Below are 27,778 nucleotides of genomic sequence, written 5' to 3'. Positions count from 1 at the left end.
TGATGTAAATAAATCATGCTGAAAGTTAAAGCCACTGACTGCGTCTTTTGATTTTTCTTTGGAGTAATTAGGTGCGGACGTCCAACCAGCTTGTTAGAGTTAGGGTGGTGTAGCTAATCCTCCCTGTGTACTTTCCTGCTTCCTTCTGTTTTTCACTGTGTTCGGACAAGATTATATTTATTAATGATTTTATTCATTAATGACGATATGAAAATCAACCTCTGTGAAAAATTAGTTTGGATTGACTAAAAAATGTATATTTTGGATGATGCATCACTGACATAAGTTTGTCCAGTTCAGTTAGTACTACTACTACTAATAATAATAGTAATAATAATAATAATATGAACATATATTTATGTGAAGTTTTTACATTTAAATGCAGATGCAATGCACCTTTGCATAAAGACAGAAAAAATACCTTTCCCTGAACACCTGGATTTCCCTGGAACATCTGGATTTCCCTCTGTCGTTCTGTATGTCGTCACCGTGTTGTGTCTGTCTGTGTATGTTCCTGAATGTGGCTCTGGGCTAAATAATCGATGGGTGAATTGGTGCTTTCACCTGCAGGGGGCGACTGCAGCGCACGCTGACTTGGGCGTCGAGTCTCCTCTCTCTTCTCCTCTCCTCCCTGTTTTCCAGCGATGCTGCAGACTGTATCCTCTCCATCACGGCTAGAGCTGGATGTGTCCCTCCTCCTCCTCCTCCTCCTCCTCCTCCTCCTGCCTCCCGTCCTCTCCGTGGTCCAGCTCCTCTCCAGCGGACGCCTGAATCTAAGCGGTAAGGAGCACCTGTACACACCGGGGACGGCGGCGGTGTCCCGTCTCTCTCAGGCTCAGCCTCAGTGTCTGATCAGCGGCATTGATAATTGGATTTATTGACACTGCTGCATCTGCTGGAGAGACTGCGGATGATCCAGTTACAGGAGGTGTTTGTATTAACCTTGTTATTTTGCGTGTTCTTTCTATGAGTGTAAATTCTAATATAGCTATATGTGTTGCATACTGTTGAGCTGAAAAAAAGGTACAGCTCACCAACCGCCATAGGTGGGCTGAGTGTGTGTTTGTATGCGTGCACTGGGGTCAGATCCTGGATTCACCTGAATCTTATGTTTGTTTATCGGTGTCTGCAACAAAGCCTGTCCTTCCTCCTTTTTCCTGCTTGAGGATCATGTGTGCAGACGTGCTACATATTTAGAGACTGAAATGAGGAACCAGGCAGCATGAGCTGAATGAATGGACATGAGTGACCACATTCATCCACAAGGCCTGAGTCTTGTTACATTACGTAAGATGTCACAGTGAAGTGCTGAGGACCATGTGTGCAGCACCCACAGCAATTTTTAAGGCCTCAATTATCCAGTGATGGAAGCGGAGCGATGATGATTGTTTAACACGAAAGGTGTCGATGTAACATGTTTGTGCGTTTACATAGGAAGCCTTTACATTTGCATGTCACGTTAAGATTTTTTTTATGTTGCTTCTGCGCCTAGTTTGCTGTCACAGCCTCAGACACACATGCGCACACCTTTGCTACTGTTTCAGTTTCTTTAAGTCACAACAACAGATGATCTTCTGTGAGCCTCGGTTGGTTCCACAAAGAAGTCAGGGCCACTGAAGCATAAAAATGGGAGGGAGACTGGTGCCTCCATTTTCGTTCATCCTCAATATTTCATGAGGATTTCCGTTCACCAAGCATCAAGAGAAGCTTGGTGAACAAATGAGGCTTTGATCTTCAAATGTACTGTATGACTGCAAAAAACTGAAGAAGCTGCTGATAAAAAAACAAGTTCACTCACACAAACGCTCGCACAAGAAGGCACAGATTTCATTAGAGGCCCCGCTGAAGGTCTCGCCATCATGCTGCATATCAGGAGGCAGGTGGCAGGGTGAGCTGCAGAATGATGGGGGGATGGGGAAACATGCTCAGGGAAGCATGTTGTAGGGGTGAACATAAATTTCCTCAATGTCCCTTGTGCCATGATGGTGTCAACACAGGAACATTATCAGCTGTTGCAGCAGCAGCAGCAATAACCATGAGATTAAAACAACCAGGGAGTGTGAATCAAAAAGCAAAGGGATGGAAGAGGCAGGGCCAATTCAGGAATGAGTCTGCATATACTGTTGGAAATTGGAAATTGGGGTGGTAAAGGAGTCAGTCACTCAGGGTACTTGCACTGTACTTTTTCTCAGTCAGTAAGACTAACAGCATCCTGCTCCTTCTTGCCCAGACTGTGACGCTCAGCTCTCAAGAGATTTGTGCAGAGAAAGAGGTTGAGATAAATTAAAAAGTTTAATTATCTCTGTAATGCTTTTTTATTTCATCCAGCATGGGAGACTGTGAAACAGAAAATGATGAAATGCACTGGGCCAGAGAGCCACAATAAAAACACTGAATTGAACCTACCAAAGTAGGGCAGGTGTAATCAGGTGTACCGATTTCAGATTACTTGAAGCAAGCGAGGTTTCATTTTTGTGGTTCTGCAAGACTCTGATGTGGTTGTTTCCATCTTACATTAAGAATTCTGTGCCCCTATCACTTATTTTAAATCTGAATTCTTTATCCTTTTATTAACATTTCATATGTGAATGAGAAACATAGTTTGCAAGTTTGACACCATTACCCAGCATTCCACCACAGTGCTGATGAAAGTCATTTAAAGTACCGTTGTGTGTGTATGTGTGTGTGTGTGCGCAGTGTTCTGCACTGCATTGATTTCGAGTTGGAAATCAATTTAAGGGATGGAGAAGCAATCATGGCTGCAGCAGAAACAATCCTGTTGCAGCTTCTCTCTTTGAAACAAGGCTTCATTTATCCAATTTGTCATCTCTTGTCAGGCAACATGCTTCATGGAGGAATCTTTTTCAGAGCTTTATCAGATGTTTGGTTGCCCAGGGGGAGTTTGTGGCTTTATGTGGTCGAACAGCAGCACAGTAACCGTACAGTACTGTGTGTGACCTGATAGGGAGGCAGGGGAGAGGCAGGTGTAGGGGAATCTGATTCACTGGTCCCTGTTCTGCAGTGCAGGTGCTGAGACAGCGTTTAGTGTAGTGTGTTATCCTGTGCTGCAGACAGAAAGGTCTGTCTTTGGAGCCTCTTTGCATTTCCTGTTAGTTGTACTTCCAGAAAGCTGTAGCTGCTTTGTAATGATATTTTCCCTCCTTGTGCTAAACATGTAGCGAACTCTATTTTCAGACAACAGCACAGATCTATTTTCATTAGAAGGGAAAAGAGAAGCTGCTGTTTAAGTGAATTTATTAGGATGTTAATGGAGAGTAAAGAGATGAGGTGGAGCTGTAGTCAGTTAGGTTTCATGCTAATCGTCTGATGAGTCAAAAACAGAGAATTCACTAGTTTAGTTCTTCTTTCGCCCAAAGCTGGTTTTTGTTTTTTGCTCTTCCATTCGTTACTGATGACATCCCTGTTAGCACCAAGAACCTCTGCACACCAGAAATCCAATCTATTTTTTATCTCCATCTGTTCTTGTGATTTAAATGAGGAGGTGGGCACAAAAGCATCAAGTTATCACTGCAATGTGGGAACTTAATGTTTAGGTGCTTTTGTGAGGGAGCGTTGCTGCCTGAGATCAGAGAGTCTGTCAAGGTTCTCTGCACTGTACAAGAGTCCACTGAGGAAATTATTATGAGCCTCTGGCTGAAGAGGCGGAGGATGGACCACAGCTGGTCTCTTCTAATTTACAGTTTGGCTTAATCAGAAACCCTCTGTGCTAAACATCAGAACAAATAAACACACCTTCAGGCTGATAACAATTGCTGGGTCGTTATAGCAATTAGTAGATATAGCTCTTTTAGCCGGTAATGAGCGGCCATGTTGTTGTACCATGTGCACAACGAACCAAAACTCATTTTGACAGTCTTGAGCTCTTTGAAAGACTTAAGAAGCTTCCCCTTGATGATCTCAGCGGGGCAAGTCAGTCCCACATGGTACTGGCTTATTTTTAACAGCCCACAGTTACACATCAGTTTAATTTAGACCGACTTTGACAAGTTCCTCTCATGGTGTGCAGAGATCAGAGGATCTGGAGCTAATAGTGGCAACAGCCTGTTAAATTATAGTATAAACTGCAGATACAGGCAATAGGAACACCAAAGGGAGAACTCAGAAACTACTGCAGAATTGAAATGGTCTTTTTATGACAAAAATGCTTAAAGAAGCCCAAAGCATAACAAAACATGTTTTCCCACAAGATGTATTACAAGATCTTCAAAGTCACTTTTGTTCTCTGTCTGCTAATCACAGACACAGGAAGCGACTGTAGTGTCCACATACAAATGATAATATCCACCTGTATTGCTTCCGAGAGTGAAATTAATTTCATTTGCTATAAAAACAAAGAGTTTTCAAAGACAGTTAATTCAACTGTTTATGCTTCAACCATTATGGCATTTTTTAACAAAGAAACCAATTCATTGTCGCTGCGAAATGATTAGTTTCTTTCTTTGATTTATGTTAAACTTGGGAATCTCATTTAAAATCAGTGCTGCGGTTTTAATGGAAATGCCAGAATGTTAGTGGAATTTGTTTTTTTGACCTCAGGGGTTAACAGGATCCTGTTTGCAGTCTGTTCTCCTCTCTGGTTGATAAATGTTGTTGTACCTGTATGGTATTTGTCTTGAGTAATAGGGTCAGCTGTCAGTCAGTGAAGAAAATAATTTTGTCGAATGATAAACAAGTAGCAGGATTTGTCCTAGTTTTAGATTTTGGTTGCAGTTGTACGTTAATGGTTGGCACATGCGTCAGAATGTGTTACATTGCTCTCAGTGATATACTTCTCAGAGAATATTACTTTACTAGTTCAGTATTGAATTCAGTTCATAAAATACACTTTAAATTAGTAAGAAGCCATTGATTTAATGTCCTAATTTCCTAATTACTTTTTTAAACTGATTTCAGAAACTTGTCTTTTGAGCACAACAGAAACAATAATTGCTCTGTGCTAATTGTTCTCACAGTGGTGCTTGGCTCCCTGACAATACAGTAGCTCAGAGTCTTAAAAAATAAATAAAATGGATCCTTGCATAATTCGTGCCATGTCAATTCATAGTGATTTACTGAAGTAGACTGAGAAACTGAACACCTGTTAAATACTTTCTTATCAAGTCCTCTGTCATTTTGTTGAACCTTTTATTTGGTATTTGTTGTTTTTACACAGGATAAGGACCCCAGATGTCATCAAGACCCATCCTCCAAATTAGACATGATATTCAACGTTCTGATTAGTGGCATACCGGAAAGAAATGTGAAAATCGGTGCCTGGCTCCTGCTGTGCCACTAAGACTCTTTGATGGGTAAGCAGGGCAAGACGTTTTCGTGATGCCATGGATGATTGATTTTTAAAGTGCTCTTGAGGGTGCTGTAAACTCAGAGCTGTATCGAAATGTGCGAGCGTGGAGAGCCCTTTAGTGAGGGGGAGTTAAGGAATAACAACCAGCAGGGTGGTGTGCTGGCTGATGGTGATGCCAATGCTAATGATATCCGGACAGAGGATGGCGGGAGGATGGGCGATACAGCCACTCTGTCGGGGCTGATGACTGAAACAGCAGAGCAGGACAAAGTCATCATCTGGGGTACAGACTCCCAGTGTGACGACCCTGAACTGGCTGAGTTTGAGATGCTGGAGTGTCAGGAGCTGGAGGCGTACCTCGTTGAAGATGGAGAGGACTTTGTTGGGCTTGCAGACCGCAAGGAGCTTCTTGAACAGCCTGCATCGTGCAGCAAAGCCATGGCAGAACAAACAACAGATAATAAGAGCAGGGTAGAGAGGAAGTCCTTTCTGCATGGTGCCAGTGAGCAGGAATCCAGGGAGGTGTCCAGGACTGAGTTAAGCTCTGAAACCGATGTCTTCGTGTCCTGTCTGTCCACCATTTCAAGTATGGACACTGTTGGCAAGACCCAGACGACAGACTCCTGGCACATTGCCTCTGGTCCTTACTCAACCATCTCAGAAGACCTGACTCTGGCTTCCCAGACTTGCAACACCATCTCTGAGAGAGGCAATTCCTCTCAAAGAGCTGATCGTCCATCCCTCTCCTCTAGAAAAAGCACAATCCATCAGAAAGATGTGGACATTAATTTGAATTCAACAGTTAATTCAGAGAATGTTGAATCGCAGGCACAAGTAAGTAATGGAGTTGTTCCATGTAAGGATGTTGTTGAGGAGCACAGGAAAAACAGTAACCAGAGAAATAAATCAGACAGCACCATTTCAGAGGGAGATTGTGATCAAGGAAAAAGTACTAAGCACAAGGCTTTACCTGCCAAAAAGATATCACATGAAGAAAGCAACACTAAAATGGATAAAAGCACACACGCTGATGAGGCCCCCGATGTGAACTACAGCCCATCCAAAACAACTATGAAGGAGACTCAGTCATCAATTCAATCCAAAGCCATAAAGAAACAAGGATCATTTGATAACACACTGAAAAAACAAAACTCTTTTGACAAGTCTTTTAAAAAGCAGCCTTCATTTGAGAATACTTTAAAGAAGCAGCTCTCTTTTGATAACACTTTAAAAAAGCAGGGCTCTTTTGAAAACACCGTTACCTCCAGCTCTTCAAGTCTGGAGAGGAGGAAGCCATGGGGAAGCCCTAGTCGACCAGCAACTCCCACTTCCTCTAAAACTACCTCCTGTTCGCCCAAGAGACGACCACCTGGTTCTCCAGCCAAGGTCCAGGGCATCAGGGCACTGAGCTTGGAGCGTAGTGGCTCCCCTCAGAGAGGTTTGACTCAAGTCAAGCCACCAGGCAAGACATTGTTGAGCAGCAGTGGCATCCCCAAACCTGTCCTGCCATCACAGAAAGAACATGAACCCAGGAGGTCTTCTTCTCCCCAGAAGCCCAAAAATGTCCGACCAAAAATCATCACCTATGTTCGGGCAAGTCCTCAAGCAAAAGCTCAAGTCACGGATGTGCCACATGAAGCCTCTACACACTCTCTAAGATTATCGTCTTATTCCAGCCCACCAGCTCATAAAGATCCAAAGATTGGTCCTCAATCTAAATCCACACCGGTGCTATGTTCCTCCAACCTGCTGTTTGACAAATATCGACAGGAGATGCAGAAGGCAGGGTACCATCCTTCAGGCATGGCTGTTACAGGGGCAAAACCTCCAAGCAGCACCATCCCTCAAAGGCCAAGCGGGAAGTCGGACAGTTTTCATGAGGAAGTGCCAGAGAAATATCTCCAAGAGGTGAGAAATTGACTTTTGATTTGACATATTCACATGATGCAACTGGATAGTTAAAGCTACACAAGTATAGTAACTTTACATGCTCGTACCTTTATACAGCAGCAGATTGGTAAAACATCTAAGTAATGCAAAAGTTTTAACTGCTTATTGCAGGGAGGAAAAATGGTCAATTTGACCTACTAGTGCAGTTTGTGCAGTAGGTGCTGATTGCTTGGCCTGCCTTAATCTAGGTTGCAGCTTTCTGAACAACTTCACATTGACACTGCACTTCCTTGTTGACCAATACACTCTGCAGTGTGTGTGGTCAGTCGGTCTTGTTTATTACTGCTGAAGTCGGCTGCTCCTCTTGGCTCCAATTGTGTCAGGGTGATGGTGTAGAAAGTGCTGTCACATTCAAGTTCTGCCTTTCTTAAAAACTTGGCATGAGCGTGCTCTAAATTGTCAGGGTGCTGCACATGCTCTCCTAGTGGAGTTCTGGCTTTTTCTTCACGTCAAGCAACATGTAGAGCAGTGATGTTTGAAGCTTTCTCAAGAACCACACATCCAAAAACCTTCACAGTCAACATTGTACTTACTTGAGTCCTCAGCAATATACAAGCAACGTTTGAAGACAATTGGATGAGCAGCTGTTGAGAAAATTGAAATTCCTTGATTGATAGGTAGATCCTGCATACCCCATGGTTATTTATCAATACAGAGTCATTAACATGGTTCTGTATTGATACATTTTAGAGTGCATGTGCCTTTTCATAAATTTAAAGAACAAAAAATAGGATCAATTGTGCCCACCCCAAACAGTGCCAAAATAAAGGGATTTCTTTACCAAAGAGAAGATTGCATGTATGAAATGTACCTAAATGTGCTAACAGCAATGCTAACAATAAATGCCACAGTTGCTAAATACTGGAGAAGTCACGTTAGGTTGCTTTTATCAATTTATGACACTTTTTAAATCTAATTTATCATTGTATTCCACATCAAAAATATATTATATCATCTTAATGCCCATCAGTAAGAATCACAGTTGTTCTGACAGAGTTTGACTGTGTTGGTAATGTCCCTAACTCACTAGCAGATTTCTCAAGAAGGCAGCAACGTCTACCGCTCACCCAGATCTCTGAGGCCTCAGCTGGGGTTAGGGGCAGTCACCAGGCAGCCTGCAGCAAAGACAAGAGTTCCGCAAACAGGTCAAAGGTCAGCTCTGGCCCCAAGCCAGTCTGCTCAGGTAGCCGGAGTATCTACCCAGGGCCACCAGGATTCTGCAGGTGAGTAAAAGTGAAATGTAATGAAAATGTCATTTAAATGAGAATTAACATTTACACCTGGTGTTAGCACATGCTGTAAGGATGTATGACTTGACATCTGAGTTTATAAAATGAGGAAAATAAGATGAAGCATAATTCGTCAGTTTTTTCAGTGGGATTAAGAGCTCCAAATAAGAGACGAAGAGCGTATTTGACATGCTGCATATTTCTCTGCTTATGCTGTGAAACAAAGATTGGTTTTAAGCCATTTAGATAATCGTCGGAAAATAATTTTATGAGAGCTTTCTCCTCTCTCTGCATCGTTTGCTATTCTGAGAGCATCCCATCTTCTTTGACAGTGAAGTTATCTTCTTCGGCTCGCTCAATGATTATGGATGAGGCTTGACTTTTGGCAGCGAAACTCTTTGAAGTGCAAAGTATTTGATAGCAATGTCACTCACGCATCCTACCAACTTGCACTCCATATTTCTACCTACTCACATTTTAAGTTATAATCTAGTCATCTTCCACTCACAGTATGGGGCTCTCTTGTTCTATTTACATGCAATTTTCTCACTGACTGAAGCTTGTCAGAGATTAGTTATTAGTAATAGAGAGATTAGAGATTAGTGAGAGCAGTGAAAGTGACACATCCATTTTTTTTGTTCATCAGAGCAGATGTTACTCAGACTCTGACTGCCCTCCTTTTATCAGAGTAAATAACGTAACATTGGAACAGGAAGTGTGGCCCCAGTTCACCCACTGATACTTTAATGTTGCATGTTTTCCCATCTACCTCCAGGAGAGCAAAAGAGGTCAGGTCCAGAAACCACCCCCAAAAGCCTCCTGCTAAAACCAGGCCAGTCTGGTCTCCGTCCTCCAGGCTTCTCCGCCCTGCCAGCTGCTCGTCTGGCCACCTTTGGCTTTGTCCGGAGCTCCAGTGTCTCGTCCGTGTCCAGCAACCAGTCTAATGACAGCAGTCACAGCGATCCCTGTCGACCCTCTCAGCGTGAGTCACACTCTCTCCACACATTTCCTATGAATAAGCATTATACAGTGTCTAGTGCTTGATCTTAAACTGTGACTGGCTAAAAAGAGCCTGAGACTAAAATATTTCAGACATCAGACCATGTCCAGTCTGATTAAAAGGATATTCTACATTTATGTTTCATCACATCCACATCTCCTTATTAGTTCACCAGCAGTTGTGGCTGCCCATGCCATCCTCAGTTACTATAGTAACAGCCACTCGCTTTGTTTCATTTTTCATTCATTTATCACAAGTAGGCGCTGAAAGCTGCTGCACCACAGAGGTTTTGAGGAAGAAGTCTTAAAGTCACCCTCCTCCCTCCGCTGCCTCTCCTCAGCCTGCGAACTGCAGCATTTTATCTGGATCAAATCCTGGCACCACCTCTCATAAACTCGCTGCAGCCGTCATTTAGAAAAATCAGTTCCAGTAAAATTCAGTTGACATGCTGGTTATGTCTGTGTGTAACAGAGACATAAGAAATGTGTCATAACAAGCTGAGAAGTTGTCAGTTACGACTGATTTTTTATTTATTGCAGAGAAAGCCTTCACTGAATACAGCATCAACAGCATGTGTGAAGCCACTGCAGATTCGTTTGTTCATAGTGCTGACTCGAACCAACCACTGTCTGAAAATGCTTGGACATACTATAAAAAAAAATCCTTTTTTTTTCTTCTACATTTTCATATTTATGAAGACAAAGTGACTCAGACAGGTCCCACCACTTATTTACTTCATCGCTTACTTACAAAACATTTTTATAAAATTTATTCAAACCACCCAAAAGTGGTCTGCAAAGCACGAATGTCTCTACTGAAAGTGCAGATATGACGATGGGTTAGCGGTGTCCTCTGCTAAAGTGTCACCACATTTGTTCCACTCTTAGACAGCTGACCGCTGCCATTCCCTGTTAACTACTTTTACTGTCTTCATCTGACCGGCTGGATTCAAGGGATTCCTCGCGCTGCTGGTGCAGACAGGGTCCTCAGACTGGGGGAAAAAAAATGTAGAAAACAGCTGTTGTCTCATGCAGGGTGCGCCCCCCCAGCCTCAGCCACGGTAGCTGCTTCACATGAATTCAGCAGCCCTGTCTTCCCTATTTATAATCCTTGACATGAGAAAGTGGTGCCAGCGGGTGCACTGTGTGTCAAAAACACAGAGTCGGGGTGTGGTATGACAGGACAATCTGTGACTCTGTTTTCACCACAGACACCTCTGGCCCACCTCTTTCTTGCCTGTGGATCTCCTCCTCAAACTTCCACCACAGTCAGGCCAGATAATGGTCTCTCTTTCAGCTTCCACAGCATCCTTCCTACAGGGCTCCAATGTACACTTTCCTGGGTTATTTTGTACCATTTTTAACACTGATTCTTCAGAAAACAGCCACAGCTCGAGATGATAACCTGCAATCATGTAAGTGTGTCCTACTCTGTCTGTTATTGGCATTGTTGTCTTTGTTTGTGAAGCTGTTGTTCAATTTGTGAGCCAGTTGGGAAAATACTGTGTTTCTTTCAGCAAAAAAAAAAAAAAAAGACTAAAAAAAAAAAATGTAATTCTGCTTGTGCTGGAGTGAATAGATGGGTGTCTACCAGAGAGTAAAACGCTCGGGAGTAGTACAGACAGCATATACATGACTGGCAGCTTGTATGGCAGTGTTTCCCTCCAGGCACTTGGCTCAGACAGCTCTATTAGTATGCCGTATGCCTCGAATGCAGCCACATTTCACCGGGGATGCACTCCAGTAAAACGTTGTGACCGGGAGTGAGTACATCCTCTCAGATGCCATAATGAACATAAGGTCGCTGATGACATATCGAATTTCTCTGTCCAGCTAGCACAGTGGGAGCACACGGCGTACTCGCGTGTCTGTTGTGCTGTGTGCTACTCGGATGGAAAGATTCAAGAGTCGAAGTAGTTTGTGTCTGGAGCTGAAGTGTGTTCGTGCCATTTATTAGTGTCAATTATAATCAGTTGGTTTACAGAAAACTAATCATTTCGGTTGTTTATCAAGCAAAAATGTCTCAAAAATGTTTCCAGATTCTCGTGTTTGAAGACCTGCTACTTTTCTCTGTTGGTCAGACAGAACAAGCTATTTGAATGTCACCATGATCCCTATTTTCTGACATGTTATCAACATGGTGTTGCGACCGGTGACTATATACTTTACGATCCAGCTTTAAGCTTTGCGTATCACTTCCAAGTGAGACTTCACAGCAGTTTAAGCAGCTCAAATCTCTGTGGCATGTTATAAATATTAAGCCTCTTTTCCTGTGGATCAATCCCATCCCTGCCACGTCCAAGAGAGACCACCACTCACAATTTTCCTCAAAGCCTGTACGACGCCTCTGGCGGCTGCATGGCCCATTTTGGTTTTTAGTCCATCTTCTCAAGTGGAGATCAGATAAAAACTGTGAGGTGCAACAGTGCGGACACTTTTCAGCTTCTCTGCCTTTTCACTAAGAGCTTAAAGACTTGCTTTGTGGTTGCTTCTTCTTTTTTTTGCCTGAAATACATCTTGAGGAATTTCCTACCATGCAGTCTTAATAAAAAAAAATTTTTTTAAAGACAAACCAGGTTATTCGTGATATCTTGTCTTAATTAGTTTATTTCCAATAATTGCATCACATAGTCCAGTTTATTCTAATTTAGACAAAAGAGGAATTATTGGCAAATAGAAGATAATAGAGAAGATAAAAGGGAATTTGACATTAATTGGCTATAATAAGGATAAGGCTCATTTAAAATGCAAAACACAATGCATGTATTTAATATTCTTAATCTGTCTGTTCTCACTTCCTGTGAATTAGTCACCAGCAGAGTCGAGTTCCCCTCTGCGGCGTGCCGGTCTAACACTGATCAGAGGACGCTTACAGCAGGGAATGTGATTTGTACTGTACACGCAGGCTAGAAACAAGCATTTAGCAGTGTGAGTCGGCCTCCAGTCGTCTCCCACAGCCAATCCGCTTCGTGGCTCACCCTCAATTTCAGGAGGATGCCTTTAGAGAAAAAAAAATTAAAAATGTAAAAAAATGTAAAAAGCCTCTGCCGACTCTCTCAGGTGAATTCAGACTCTGTGGCAGTGAGGAGAGTTACTGCGATCCTATTGGAGGTTTCCCACAGGCCTTAGGCATTTTAACATCAAAAATGTTCTCTTTCTACTCTGATTTTTTTTTTATGCTGGCTACAGTCATTTTAAAATGTTAGGGTTAGGGTAATTTTAAAATGTTATATCACACTCTATGGTTTCCTGCCGCATCTGGATGTTTTATCTGTGATTCCAGCCTCCTTGAACCATCTTCTGACTTCAGACTCAGATCAGAGTCCTGATGTTCCTCTTTGAAGGTGCTGCTGAGTTACCCATCGGTGCAGCACGTGTCAGCACCGTTATTGATTGAGGAGCTGAATATTTTATGATGAGTAATTGGAGCTATCTGGTTTGCAATTCTTCACTTACACTGACAATTTAAACCTAAAGCTGAATTGTCTAATGCAGTGCTGGAATCCTGGAGACAGATGAGTTTATCCTGATGAAATTTTCTAAAGCAAAACAACAACGTATGACAATGTATAACAACCGCAAGGATGCTCCTGTGCATTCGGAGGGAATGTGTGTTCTTGGTGTTGCTTTTCTGTTGGACTACAGTCTCAGTTTGTCTATGAATCAAAGACTTTCCTATCCACAGAGCTAGAGGCGTAATAACAGCTGTTATGAATAATTAAGATGATTGCAGCATTCTACCTTTTTGCTCGTCTTCTCAACACTCTCCAGGGAAAGATAGTGAGTGATCTGCTGATACTTAATCCTAAAATATGGAGTACAAAATAGAAATCTCACTGACCTATAAAAGATCACATGATCCTTTATAGGTCAGTTACAGGACTGTGACTGGACTGAAAATATGCATTAGAAAAAATATTTGCTTTTTAATGTCTGCAAGTGAAAATAACTGAGGTGATGTTTTTACTCTGCATGTTTCAGATGTATAATTTAATTGATAAATGTTTGAACTGATGTACCATAAATGTGCAAATCATGAAATCACTGAATTAAATTGACAAATAAATGCTATAACGCCACGACCCCAAGAAACAAGACTCAATGTAAACATTAAGAGAATAATATACCCGGACAAGCAGCATATTTATCTTTGTAGTAGTTTATTATTTATTAGTATTTTGTATTTTGTAGTAGTTTTTGTATTATTGTCAGGTGCTGCTTAGGAGGATCAATTGCCTCTGGAGTTTGCGCAGCCAAGTCTTTCCCAATACTGTAATTTATATTAAATTATAACTTGTTCATTCATCCCTATAAATAGAAACCTTTCAAAATTTTGACGGTCTCTGACTATGTTATTATGTTTTCTGACATCTCTCCCACTCTGCAGATCCCAGCAGTGGCAGCGATGACACACCTCTACACAAAGCCACAGCAACCCCGAGTGAAGCGGCCCATGCTCAGAGCCGTCCTCAGCCTCCCAACGCCCCCAGCCTCCAGCGCCGCACTCTGCCCCCGCAGCGCTGCTCCCCGCTGGGTAAGTCCCCACAACACATGCCAAGTGGAAACAAGTGTCCGGGGCTACATTTTTGCGTGTATGTGGTGTTGGTGTTATCTCCAGACACAACTATGTAGGCTTGCTGTGGCTGTTTCCACAACACCCCCGTTCAAGGTCATTCTGTCCGGTGATGAAATGACCCTTAGGATTGGAAGTGTGAGTGTGTGCCAGGAGACAGGGAGGTGTCAGCAACTCATGACCACTTACAAACTGTAGCCCTCACTTCACGTGTTGGTATTCATTCCTCTGTGAGGTTGTTTTCCAATGTGTTACTTTTCTCTGTTAACTAAAGTTGTTACTGAGTTGTGTATAGGAACAGGAAGGCAGTTGGTCAGCAGGAGACTTTACAAACGCCAGTGAACTGAGGCTTTCTAGTCATTGTCAATAAACTACCACTTGGTCCAGAATTAGACTGGCCAGGCAGAAATAGATGGATGTATAGCTTTTAGTGCCTGACCTGCCTCAGGCAGTTAATTTACATATTAGACGCTGTGGCTCATATGAATCTTTTGCATGTTTAAATGGCTTGGTTGACTTTTCACCTTTCTCACTTGGGTGTTTCAGTGAAGAGGAGTAAAATGTAATGAAAATTGTGCTGGGGAATCAGAAAAAAAGGCCACTTAAAAAATAGAATCTATATGATTTATTCAAAAGGCAAAAGTAAATACTTTTAACGGCATTACGAAAATGACTTGTTTGTTCCAACGTTTCAGCCACAAGGTTGTCATCAAGGCATCGTGCACCTTTCCTTTGTTTTATGTCCATCAGTGTTGCTTTAAGTTGCCTCTGTAAGGTGTTTCCTAACAGGATAACAATGCTGTCTGGTCCCCTCCATGCAGGTATTATGTAAGGTTTGTTTATTTATGTAAAGTAGTCATTTAATTTACAGAAATCTAAGCTAAGCAGGAATCATCTAGGAAATTAGTTTTCCTGTGTGAGCAGAAAATAAAGCCTCTAAACCTGAGCTGTAGTAGATGATCTGGAAACTATATTATTTAAACAGCTGTTTGTATTGATGTAAAGAAAGATCTGCACAAAGCATCTTTACAGTGATACAGATTGAGTGAGACAGGCCCTTATCATCCACTGCTCATCTCACTTTTCCAGTGGGGAATCTAACTTAAGAGGAAATAGGAATACAGAAAGAAATATAATTGACTTACAAACTAGGTCCTTCTCTAATATATTTCAACTGTTGCTTAACATTGCATCACAGCAGTGATATAGTACCATTCAATATACTCCCTCTATGCTGATGTGGGCGTCTTTGGTGTTAGTTGGTGTACCTTGTTACCTGTGTTGGCATCTTTGCAGTGGATCAGTGAATATGGATTATCGACACCACCCAGTGGTCACAGGGTGTATTTCTGTGTGAGCAGCATCGGCTTCCTGCAACAGAATCTGTGTCAGCAAGTGGAGCAGCAGCTCCAGCTCGTGGTCATTGTACTTCACTGTACCTCATTTAACTGCCCTCTCACTTGTGGTTTACACCAGTTGTTCCCAGCACTTTTTGGTTGTTAACTTAAACCAGAAATTTCTGTTTGATTTTTTTTTTTAGATGGTTAGAGTAAAATTTAAAGGCCTGAAGAGTTTCTTAAGAATGTTTCCCTCATAAAAATCAAAGACTAGAATAAAGTACAGAGTTACAAATGATCAAAATTATTCATTATACAGTTGTTATTTTATGTGTTTCTCGAATGTTATAAGTGATGCCTTAACTTGTGTTTTGTATATAAAATCTCTCTCTGCAAAGTAACTTGTAACTGTCAAATAAATGAAAGTGTAGTAAAGAAAAATAACTTTACTGTGGCAGAGCAGTATAAAATAGAATAAAGTGGAAATACTTAAAGTACTTCAAAACTAATTTCAACTAACAGTTAATGTATTTACAAAAACAAGCAATATTTATCTGAGAAAACAGAGATATTTTCTTGAATTTCAAATGTGAGCATTATAAACACTTCTCTTTCCTGCACAGCCTCCAGGAGAGAGATGCAGAAGGACGTGGAGGCTGTGATGCCACCAAAGTCCTCCCCCAGAAGATTTGCAGTGGTTTCACCCAAGCCTCAGTCCCCTGGTGAGTCTCACACACTCATACATCACACTGCAGTGTGTGTGTGTGTACATGTAAACACGCACTGTAGACATATAAAATACATATCTGATATTTTGTGTTTGGTTTATCAACAAGTGTTACAAAAGGAGGGAGTAGTAGTGGGCAGTGCAGCACCCTCAGCTTCTACTGCGCCGTTATAATTTGCTGTCTCTCTCTCGCTCTGTCTCTCTCTCCACCCTCACTTTATTACAAGACCCATGGCAGCCTGCTGTTGTCATAGCAACAGGCCACAGCAGCTATAATGCTAGGATGGCTCCCTCGCTAGCAGTCCTTCTAGGTCAGATTACTGCAACACAAGTCAGCATTTTGTTCTTTTCCCAGACACCAGACAGACACAATAACCTGAGGACTGAGTTCCAGTAAAGGTGCTAAAGGCTTCAGTTGTTGCTGCACAACATACTGTTCCCAGCACGAGTGTTTTGAGATGAGAGAGGAAATTGCTGCTGATTGGTGTAAGCAGTGAGCAGACTTGAGTAACAGTAAGTTGAACAGACCATTTGTCCTTGTGGGAGGATGTAAACCACTGAGGTTCCAACCAATCAGCAGTGAGTGTGTTTGTGTATGTGTGTCAGCTGAGAGAGAGCGGTGCAGTGTAGCTCAGCTATTTAATGTTGCTACTGCGGGTGCGTCTAATGACTATTGCTATTATCATTCAAGCTGTCGGTTGTTTTTCTATTAATAATGTAAAATAGCTCCAGAAATATGTTTCCAGAATCCCAGGCGACATTTTCTATTTGCCATTTTGTCTCAAAAATAGTCCAAAACCCAAAGATATTCAACTTATAGTCAGAGAAAATAATTCAATAAATAATCAAATCATATAAAAACAATTCAATAGAAGAAAATCCTGATTATTTAGTTGCAGGAATTAGTGAATGTTTTGCATTTTTGCTTGGTAAATTACTTCGCATTACAGCATTTACATGGGGAAGTGTCATTGTTTGATCTTAAGCACATGATAATGTTTACATATACTGTAGAGTCCACTTGTATATGGACGTCTTCAGGTTTTTCATTCAAGATTATTTCACACAGGCTCATATTAGAGAAACTATTTCAGTATATTTTCTGTTTCTGCAGTTCGTGGGCGGATGGCAGCAGTCCACAGTTCTGTTCGGACGGACAGGGCCCAGGAGCTGGACCGGGCTCTGATCCAGCAGCTGAGGGAGCGCTGCGAGCAGCAGGCGCTGCAGCTCCAGAGCCTTCAGGCCCAGCTAAAGAAGGCCTCCCTGTGCATGGACGTTTTCAGCATCACTACCCAGCACTTCTGTCACAAGGTAGGTAACAGCAGAGCACTGAGCCCTCAGCTGGGTTAACAGGCAAGCAAAGTAGGGCTGTCGCAATACAACAGTGTTGACGATAACTGTGATATTTAAGTAATGGAAATATTGAGATTGTGTTAATAATAGGATTTATGTATGATAATATCGTTGCCTTGTGGATCTTATGGGTGTTCATCCCGTCGCCGTAATTGTTTTTTGTGTTTGCTTTCGTGCAGTTACACTAACGGACTCTCTCCTCCTCCCTACACTCATATTTGAGCCCAACTCATTTGCCAAAAAACAGACAAAACACACAGTAAACACAAAGTTAAAGATGAATTTGACTGATAGCATTATTTTCTTAATCAAATTTTCTATATTGTGATAATATTGTTATTATCATGTAGGCCTAGTGAGAATCTGATATTGTGACAGCCCTACTTTAAAGGCCAAAGAGGGTTGTAGCAGGTTGTATTCCCTTCTTCTCCCCTTCCCTTTTTGGTCTGTATGAGGAAGCTCTGACATCTGAGATTTGGGAGCATTACATTCATGTGATAACTTATCAGTAATGAATCCTCGGAGTATCCTCTGGATTTAATTTCATGATAAATTAGCTCATGGATGTCGTGAATTTGATCTTTCCTCGCATTAAAAAAAATTCTGCAGGGATGAATTTTCAAAACAGCCCTTGCTCTTAAATGCATTATTGTGTAAGAACACCATAACTTGATAAAGTGACTGTAACATTCATCATGATGGATGCATTGCTCATATCAGCCAGCTGGTTTTCATATCACACTGAAATGAAGAGAGAGACTGACATACTGAAGCATAGCAATAAAACATCATAGTATGTTTTGGAGAAAGGTTGAAAAAAGTATTCATCATTTTTAGATAAAACATGCAAAACCAGCTGTACGGCCTTTGAATATTTTCTGAAGTCATGCAAACACACTCCTTTGATAGAAACTGCATCCTTTGGCTAAATCACGCTTGCATCACAGTTCATCCTCACTTTGCAGCCTCATAAACACATCCCTGCAGTGAAAAAGCACACAAGAAAAGAAAAGGTGTGGCTGGCTTCAGACTGCAACTACAAAGCGCAGTGTGTTCACCAGCACAAATGACACCTGTAGCATCTGGCTTTTGTTGACAGCATCACTTTGTCCACAAAGACAATCACTCGCTTGAAAACCCGACTTTTGATCCTTTTTGAATATGTTTGAAATAACTCTGAAGCAGCAGTAACACTGTTAGTGGGGGACTACTGAGGGTTTCCAAAGGTTTTGTTCTAGTAGTGTAAACAAAGGGAAATGTGATGCATTTAGGCTTTTTATACATTGAAGTGGACAGTAGATGGACATACACTGGATTGAGCTGCATGGCTTTTCAGGTTCGGTTGAACCTGCAACTCAATGGGATCTGAGCACATTAAGTGTTTATTTCAAATAGCTGGGTTGATATATCTTGTTGTGACTGTTCTCCTGTTGCAAGATATCACTGTAGAAATACTCGGTAGAAGAATCAAGCCAACAGTCTGCTTGCACACTGTGACTGAGTGTGTTCCGCCTCTCAAACCCGGATTAATGCGCTTGTTACTTGCCCTCTCCTGGTCCTCTGCTTGCATTTCATCCATTTCCTAGCCCCACCCACGGGTTCTGCTCTACAGTCGGAGATGATACATTAGATTAGAGCTGCCTGCCTGGGCTTGGCTGTGCTTTTAGTGAGAATGATTGTCAGACACAGGCAGAATACCCACTAAGGTTTGACGGGTGGAAGATCTTGACATATGTGCATCTGAGATATACCTGCAAATGATAACTATGGAGGGACGGGACTCCCCTTCAAGAATGTTCCATTAATTTGGTTTTCAATCTGTTGACTAAATGTCAGTGTAAGTAAATTCCAGGTGTGCTTGATATCCAGCCTGAAATGTTTGTTCAGTTATCATGTCCTGTCCATTTTTGATGGAATACAACATGTCAATTTTCTGATTTCGGCCAGGATATGGTATTTCAGCTGAGATGGGTGTTTTAAGACGTGCACAAGCAGTGACAACATAAGCTGAAACTAGTGTTCTTTTGCATGAGCATCACTGAATTTAAAGTGCTTTATATATTAATTGAGTTAAATTGGAAACTTAACATCCAAAACTGAAATTAGCTGAAATCATCCCTTCAGTCAGATCTATTTTAAAATTAATTATTTTCTGTTGAGCATATGTGGGTTTGACGTGTACTGAAATGCCTGCTGCATGTAGCTGTTTTCCTTGAGCTGAGTAACACAGCAGATAATTGGCCAGTTATTGATCATCTCCCTCCCCCATCTTCTTCTGCTCCACTCTTTTTGTTTTTTCTCAAAGATGCAAAAGACCGCACATGTGTGTCTGTGTGAGCATGAGTGCGTGTGTGTGTGTTGCTCTCTGCCATGCGTGTGAATGTGATATGGGGCGTGCTGGTGGGGGTTTAAGGGGTGGGCAGTCAGAGCTGGGCTGGGGCTGGCAGTCTTTGTTCTAGCAGGGATAAACGCCGGTCGCAAACCAGGAAACAAGGTGAGGCTTCGTTCTTCCCGTCTCTCCTCCCCTCTCCTTCTTTCGCCCTGTTCCCTCCCCCCTCTGTCTATCTTTCTGTGTCTTTCTGGCACTCGCATCTGTGAGCTCTGCCTCCCCAGCCGGCTCAGGGATGCTGCTGTCTGCTAGCTTAGTATGGGCCATTGCTGCTGTGGGCTCAGCTTCCTCCCTCTGCGCTGTCTGGACCAAACGGTAAAGGCAGGATCCTCTGCAGGCAGCAGGCTTGTTTCAGCACCGAGGATTCCTTTATGTGTGTGTGGTTGTGCGCATGTGTGTGTGTGTGTGTGTGTGTGTTTGGTGGGGGTCTGAGTGCGTCTGTGTGTATGAGCATTATGTTCACTTGTTTCCTAGAGACAGAGCTAGTGGAGAGAATAAATCTGTGCATGATTGTGCTGAGTCAAAGCAGGCTTCTCTGTCGCACTGTCCCTCTTTCTTTTCTCTTAGAGTTTGCAGGGACATTATATAACATGCTGTTGCTGCTATATTCTTTTCACCTGTCTATTTCCTTCCAGTGTGTACATTGTGTTCTTAATGTACACGTGCTAGTCTAATTCTTGGTGATTACATTCCATTGACTGTATAGGATAACTTTCCCTCAGGAGGCTCATGTTTGCCTGTTGTTGCTGAATTTTCTCAGCTACAAGAAATCACGTGCTCAGTTTTCTGCATGAAATTCCTGCTGTGTGCTCATCGGAGCCTGAATCTCTTCAGGACAAGAAGTCCAAACAGAAAAGCATCTGCACTCTGAGAGGATTTTTCATGGACTGATGAGAAATAGGTACAGACTTTAGAGAGGTTCATTAGCCCATTACAGTATCTCCTCAAAGAATGAGCACCCTTACTACAAAAAGCCCTGTGTAGTCTTTTCAAGAAGGTATAATGAACAGTGCTGAAATAATAAATAGTTTTCTTTTATCATCCATAAACAGAAGCTGGCTCTCCAATGTGTATATTTTTTTAAATTTTACTTCACTGTTAACTGAATGTCTAACTGAAATCAAACCCTGGACTCACTATTTTCTTATGTTACAGACCAAATAATTAATCAAATAATCAACAATGTAATCGATCATGGAAACAGTCCCCAGTTAGTTGCAGCCCTGGAACATGGATTATGTTGCCTGGCTGAGCGCTGAATGGGAAAATTAGAATGCATGTCACACACGACTCCCTGGAGAGCGAAATGGGGGGTTGTTTGGGCAGGACTGGGGAATGATGGGTCGGAGCAGAGGTGGAGGTGGAGGTGGAGTTGTAGAGTAAGAAATGAAATGACAGAGCCTGACCATCCTTTATCCCTCATGAGGTCACTGCACTCTCCCTGATGGCCGTATGTTCCAAGTGAAGCCTCTTAGAGGGTGACATCATTACTGCTGAGACATACTCATGCATATTTCACCTCCTCCTCTGTGTCTCTTTCTTTCATTGTTTCTTGTAAGCACTGCTTTGTGATCTGCGCCTCATCTCCAAGCAACAGTGTGCGTGGCCATCTTACTGCATGTTTAAAGTTGTGATCAATAGTCATTTCACCGACTGTCTATTTTCCTCTACTGAAGTTAGCATGCTAACCAGCTACCCCGGCCCATCTCGTCACTATCTGATAGCGACTCACTGTGGCCTCCAAGCTGCCCTCAAGACGTAGCGCTGCTCAGGGAGAGTAGGGCGATGGACGAAGCGATGTAACCTCTGACCTTTAGTCCAGTGTGTTGTTGTGATGGCGAAGTGAAGCTGTACGAACCAGTGAAGCTTCCCACTCAATTGTCTCAAAAAAGGTTCATCACTTGAAGCTTTTCAAATCAGAGCTCGATGAGGAACACTTATTCACAGTGGCAGCGCTTTATACTGGGACATTAGGAGGGAAATATTTTATAATGGACAATGATAGTACTTATGGACAGGGCCGAGGAAACTTTGTTGTGGCAGTTGAAGGTTGACAAACTTTCCTAACGCTAACTCTTGAACACAACACACCATGGAATACACCTCAACAACCCACAAATTTTCACTGAAAATCTTTTGACACACACACACCTCAGAGTTTCAGTGTTCTTAATCATTCATCTTATTGTGCAAAATTATAACATAGAGTTTCACTTGTCATGTTTGTCAGTGCATCATGGCCTGAACCAATCTCACGCTGGAGGAGAGACAACCTGAGAAGATGTATTTGTGTCCTTTAATCCAGGCAGGGTGTCGCTAGAGATGAAAAGCCATCACTTTGGGTCCCACCACCACAGGCCACGCCAACCCTGAAAATATAACACTGTGCAGAAAGGCATGCATCATTCTGTGTATAGCTGAATTTGCTATTTGATACCTTTTATAAGAAATGAGCTCTTAAGAACTCAGAAAGGTGTTTTCCTCAGTTATATATTGATATAAATATTGAGAAAATGTTGTTATTAAGTTATTAATTCCAATCTTATCACCCAGTCCTGTGCAGTCTTCAGCATCTTAACTGTTTCACTGGTTTCACTCAAAGGCTTACTGTGGTACTTTAGGTGTTTGTAAGAAATCCATTTGTACAGTTCAGAGGTGCTCACGGTTGTATGTGTTTGCATTTCAGAGTGAGAGTGCCATTGTGAAAGAGAGGGAACTGTCCCTGGAGCTTGCCAGAATCAGGGATGAAGTGGGTAAGTAGGATACAGCTTGACAGATATGGCACCGCAGGGAGGTCAGGAAGGAATGAGTCACTTCCAGCTCCCAGTATATTATGTTCTATACAGTGTACTAGCACAAAGGGATGGGAGGAGGAAGTGACTCCTGGGGAATCCATTCCACTGATTGAAGTCTGGATTTAGTCCAAGATCAAACACCATATACCAGATATTAAAAAAATGCTGCTCATTTTTTTTTTTCTTAATCAAAGTCATTCAACTAAATGGGCAGACAAACACAACTGCTAAATTAACTCTCATGTTTCTTCTTGAAAAAAAAAGTTGCTTCATTTGCAGTTAGTATGTGACCTAAAATTTGAATCCAGTGAAACAAACTCCATCCATCTTCCAGCTTTCAGTGTCGCACACTGGGAGCAACTGCAGCAGGAGAAGGAGGAACTGGAGCGTCGTTTTGAGGCTGAGCTGCAGGGGTTGCGGGCTCAGCAGCAGAGGGAGCTGGGAGCGCTGGAGGAGCGGCTGAAGGCGCAGCACAAGGCTGAGGCCGAGGGGCTGCAGGCCCAGCAACAAGCCGAGCTGGAGGAGCTACGGGTCACACAGCAACAGCAGGTGTGTGTGTTTTGATGAAGGCTTGATATTAGCCGTACGCATCTGGTGGAAGAAGTTGACGTGTAGTTGTGTGGTTTGCAAAGCATTGGAAAATTACATTTGAATATTTCAACGGAAATGTGTGTTTGTAGAAGCAATGTCCCAGTTACTCTGGATAAACCTCAGATCTCACTGAACTGTTTTCACTGGAATTGCTGTCTAGTGAGGAAATAGTGTTACACGACCCACGTATGAATGTGTGAGCAGTTCATCAGAGGTATTTGTTTATGTTTGTGATTGTCTCCAGATTGAGGAGATGAGTGAGAACCATGAGACGTCCTTGATGGAGATGGAGACGGCTCACAATGACACACTGGCCACTCTGCAGGAGGAGCATGCCAGGACTGTGAAGAGTAAGCGCCACATTTAAAACCTGTTGCTTTTCTTTGCCGACTCGCTCCGCTGCAGGTTAAGAGAGATAATGCTGTGTTATCTCTTGCATTAGATTTGAAGATGGCCCATGAACAGCAGAGGAAGTCCCTGGAAGAAGAGTTCGAAAAGATAAGACTGTCACTGCAGGTTAACACTTCTCTCTGTTTTTTTTTTTTTTTTTTTTACAGATATATAGTATGATGCATTTTGTGGTTAGTGACAACAATGTCTGTCTGGTCAACAGGATCAGGTGGACACGCTGACGTTTCAGAATCGTAGCCTCAGAGACCGAGCCAAGCGATTCGAGGAGGCTCTTCGCAGGAGCACAGATGAGCAGATAGTGGTAACTGCTACATGATACATTACAGGACAATGTCTTGGGTGCTTTGGTGACAGCAGCTGGAGAAAACTTAACAAAAGCAAGACTGATGGTGGCTTTCACTCATGTTGTCTGCTTTTGTCAGGATGCTTTGGCTCCATATAAACACATTGAGGAGGACCTGAAGAGTCTGAAAGAGGTTCTGGAGATGAAGAATCAACAAATTCATCAGCAGGAGCTGAAGATTTCAGAGCTGGAGAAAATAGTAGGCTTCAAATTTCTGCTTCTGTTTTGCAACAAAGGAAACTGGTTTCAAGCTATTTTATATGTGAAGTCAAGTGAATTATTACACTCACATAGAAGTTGTACGTTGAAATTCCAATAGCACCGAACACGTAAGCTTGGCTAATGGCAGCAAATATATTGGTGAGGACAAATGTTAACATCAAAGGCCCATATCATGTGGCGTATTCCCCCGTTCCACTCGTGACCTGACGTTTGCCATGTCATCATTTGAAGAATTTAATGTTGTGCACCTTTTGCTCTGTGTTTTTGAGCAGGCTGAAAAGAATGTGTACCTGGAGGAGAGACTGCAAGTGTTACAGCAGCAGAACGAAGACCTGAAGGAACGAATAGACAAGAACCTCGCTGTGTCCAGGTCAGTTTAGATACACACTGGTGCAGATTTAAAACCAGTAGAGTTGAATTTATATTTCATTGTCTTGTTATAAAAAAAATTGTTTAGAGGCAATTTTAGGCAAATACAGCATTGGGCAGAGAAAATCTTTGGCATATCCAGATGTTTTTTTATAACTACAGCCTTGCAGCTGGAAATTTCAGATTTCTGCCTGCGAGAGGAATGCAGCGCTAGTACATGGTGCTTGAACTTGTTTGCTTGAACTTGTTTTAACTTGTTCTCATGCCTCTTCTCCCTCAGACAACTCTCTGAGGAGAACGCCAACCTGCAGGTGCACGTGGAGAAGGAGAGCAACGAGAAGAAGCGGCTGAGTCGCACCAATGAGGAACTGCTGTGGCGCCTTCAAACAGGCGAGCTGAGTCCTCGCATGTCCCCAAGCTCCTCCCCCATCCATCACCCATCCTCCGGACAAGGCTCCCCCGCCCGTCCACACTCCTACCATCAGTGACACCCTTGAAAGCTCTTGTATCAAATGCTTTCTTTTATCTGGCATCGGAAGCCCCAGATTTTTTTTTTTACCTGTTGAATGTTCCTCTCAGTTAAAAGTGTAGGATTTTACACAACGTAGATGGACAAACACAGATGAGTTTGTTTCTTGGAAAATGCCACTCGTCCATGTGTGATGCATTTCCTAAGTCAAACCCCAGGAATTTTAATCTCTGACCTAAAGAATTGTATTAATGATCACACTTCTTATTATTCAAAAGGGAGTTCTCTGCCCTCCACTTTTTCTATTCCACGCCAACGCCCCACAAAGCTGCGATACTGCAGCAGGTGGAAGACCTGGTCATTGTCGACGTCGGAGAGCAGGATCAGAGTCACAGTGCCTCATTTCCATGTTTTCGCCTCCCATCTACATCTCCACCTTCTCATCCAGCGCTCAGGATGATGGATGAACGAGACCTAACAAACATCAAAAGTGCAACAATGAACACAAGAAGCGCCTTTGTTGTCCAGTCTTTCCCACCAGCAACGGCACAGGCGATACTTCTGAGTAAAATCACAAATCTACCTTCAGTAAGTTACTCTCAAAGTGTGGATTCTCCTCTGGGGCAAGTCAACATTTTCATGCTGAGATATTTCATGTATCAGGAGTGTATGAATGACGAGCTAGCCATCTAACCTCAATCATCCACCCTTCTCTGTCCTTAAACAACTAGATATCAGCGCTGATCTGAAATGAATGATTTAAACATGACAACTCATAAACTGCCAATAGTTTAGCCATGTTATTGATCATAATATGTAAAAAATGAAAATTGTACATGTATTGATCTCTTTAAAGCATGTTCTGTCTTCCAGTTATAATGAACTTTATTTTAGGATTACCTACAGTGTGATGAAATGAAGTGGAAGGGTGAAGGGGCAACACAAGTTACCACTTGTTTCTAATGACACAGAGCAGGATTTATTGAAATAGTATTATACAATTCAGATTAATCTTACATTTTTTCATGTGAGCCGATGCTCCCTCACCTTTAGTCATGTTAAGAAAATATAAGTATTTCGTACAAACTAGACTCTGAGCAGAGCACACGCCTCCACCAAGGTAAAGTATTTATAAAAACTGTCATCTCGCAATGTTGAGGAAAGAGATTTTTAAAAAGTTCCTGGATCCGCCCCTTTGACTGGAGCCACAGCAAAATTTGCGCCCCATCCCTCCACCACGTTTTGTGCAAATCTGTTCAGTACTTTTTTGTAAGCCTGCTGACAAACAAACAAAAATGGGTGAAATCCTAACCTCCTTGTCGGAGATAACAAAAGTGCAGGATCTGTAGAAACCACCAAAGACGAAATCATTTAACACAGCAGTTCACCATGTGCTATAGCTGTCATATGTCTGGAGGTAACTGCTGCAAAATCAACCACAGATGGTGCAGACATAGCAGTTCTTGTCAAAAAGTATTCACTTAAGAACATGAAAATCCTACATCTGATGTAAATTCAACATGTGTTCTTTGTGTTGCATTCATGGTTTTTTTTCTTTCTTTAAGTGTACCTTATCGTTGCTGTTGCAGCCAACTGGAACTGTTTCTGTCTGACGAAACGTTTTCTGTGCGTTCTGAGATTTACCACAGAAAATCTTCTGAACAAATGTGATAGAAAAATCTATCACAGCTTCCGGACTTTCATTGACTTTTGGCAAACTCATGTTGAGAAAAAAAAAATATTGGATAAAACTGCAAGCTGTTACCTCATGTCTCATTGCAGAGAATAATCTCAGGTGTTGAGAATTCTGAATCATCAAAGGGAAGCAACTGCCATAACCTTCTTTTTTTTTGTATTACAGTAAGTGTACTCTTTTTTTAAACTTATGCTCATGTTTACATAACAGCTCAACTGTCTGCTTTTGCAGGTTGTCCTTTGTATAAAATTATTTGGATGTACAGAATATGTATGCATATTTTAAAGAGTATAGTGCGGTCGGCAAATAGAAGAAATATTGCTTTATTATAATAATAATTAGCTCCCCAGATTCAAAATATGGAAATCTGCTCAAATGGGAATTTGGTTGTAGGTGAGTTGTTGTTCACTGTTAAGACAGGTTGATTATGTTTAACTTGATCGCTGGTGGGTTTAACTGTATACTGAAAGGAAGTGGAAATGATATTTCTCGCCATCAGGTACTTTGATTGCACTGATTGCCTCTGTGTCCTATGGACATGACCTTGTACTCATTAAGTGAATGTTTGTTCCACACTAGAATAAGAGGTTTTGTTTACAGTTTACACCCAGTGTCAGAGAGGGTTGGCGCGTCACAAGGATGTCGGTACTTCTGTTGATTGTTTACGGGACTTCTGTTGTAACGATTGTATTCAGTATTTCAGAAAACTCATGCTCTGGATAAGTTTATATGAAAGCATGTCTTTATAAGGTTGTTGTGCATTATTTTTTGTTTTACATCTCTTCTTGTGCATTTCATATACTTATTTATTTATTTACTTGTCCTCCTCCAGAACTGCAACTGTAGCTTAGCTGGTTAAAATATTGTGGTCAGTGATGAGACACTAACATCTATACTGTATATGTTGCACTTTGTATTTAAGTATTAAATCACAATGAGAAAATAAGTGTACATAAGTGAGATTTGGAGTGGATATACCTTTAAATACATTATTATGATATAGAGCTCTTTTTTTTGTCT

At 42.0% G+C, this 27,778-nt stretch overlaps 1 protein-coding gene across 4 annotated transcripts; it reads left to right on the top strand.

Moving 5' to 3' along the window:
* The first annotated feature begins 459 nt into the window (after positions 1 to 459).
* On the top strand, positions 460 to 27,762 carry mtus2b (microtubule associated tumor suppressor candidate 2b). Of its 4 annotated transcripts, none has more exons than XM_071496675.1 (15): positions 460 to 780; positions 5,174 to 7,213; positions 8,286 to 8,478; positions 9,260 to 9,466; positions 13,871 to 14,017; positions 16,017 to 16,115; positions 17,235 to 17,431; positions 22,549 to 22,615; positions 22,992 to 23,206; positions 23,493 to 23,598; positions 23,691 to 23,764; positions 23,862 to 23,960; positions 24,082 to 24,201; positions 24,494 to 24,594; positions 24,874 to 27,762. In XM_071496675.1, the coding sequence occupies exons 2-15, from the start codon at positions 5,399 to 5,401 to the stop codon at positions 25,079 to 25,081; spliced, it is 3,648 nt and encodes a 1,215-aa protein (XP_071352776.1). In that variant the 5' UTR covers positions 460 to 780; positions 5,174 to 5,398; the 3' UTR covers positions 25,082 to 27,762. The 4 variants fall into 4 exon arrangements, with proteins under 4 accessions (XP_071352776.1, XP_071352779.1, XP_071352778.1 ...); XM_071496678.1 differs by having other exon boundaries at positions 461 to 780; positions 8,289 to 8,478; XM_071496677.1 differs by having other exon boundaries at positions 461 to 780; positions 24,497 to 24,594.
* Positions 27,763 to 27,778: the final 16 nt, after the last annotated feature.

Source organism: Trachinotus anak, unplaced genomic scaffold, assembly GCF_046630095.1.
Source record: "Trachinotus anak isolate AG129_WGS33_773 ecotype Australia unplaced genomic scaffold, CSIRO_AGI_Tana_v1 ptg000014l, whole genome shotgun sequence".
Lineage (NCBI taxonomy): Eukaryota > Metazoa > Chordata > Actinopteri > Carangiformes > Carangidae > Trachinotus > Trachinotus anak.
This window is presented reverse-complemented; position numbering and strand designations above follow the sequence as displayed.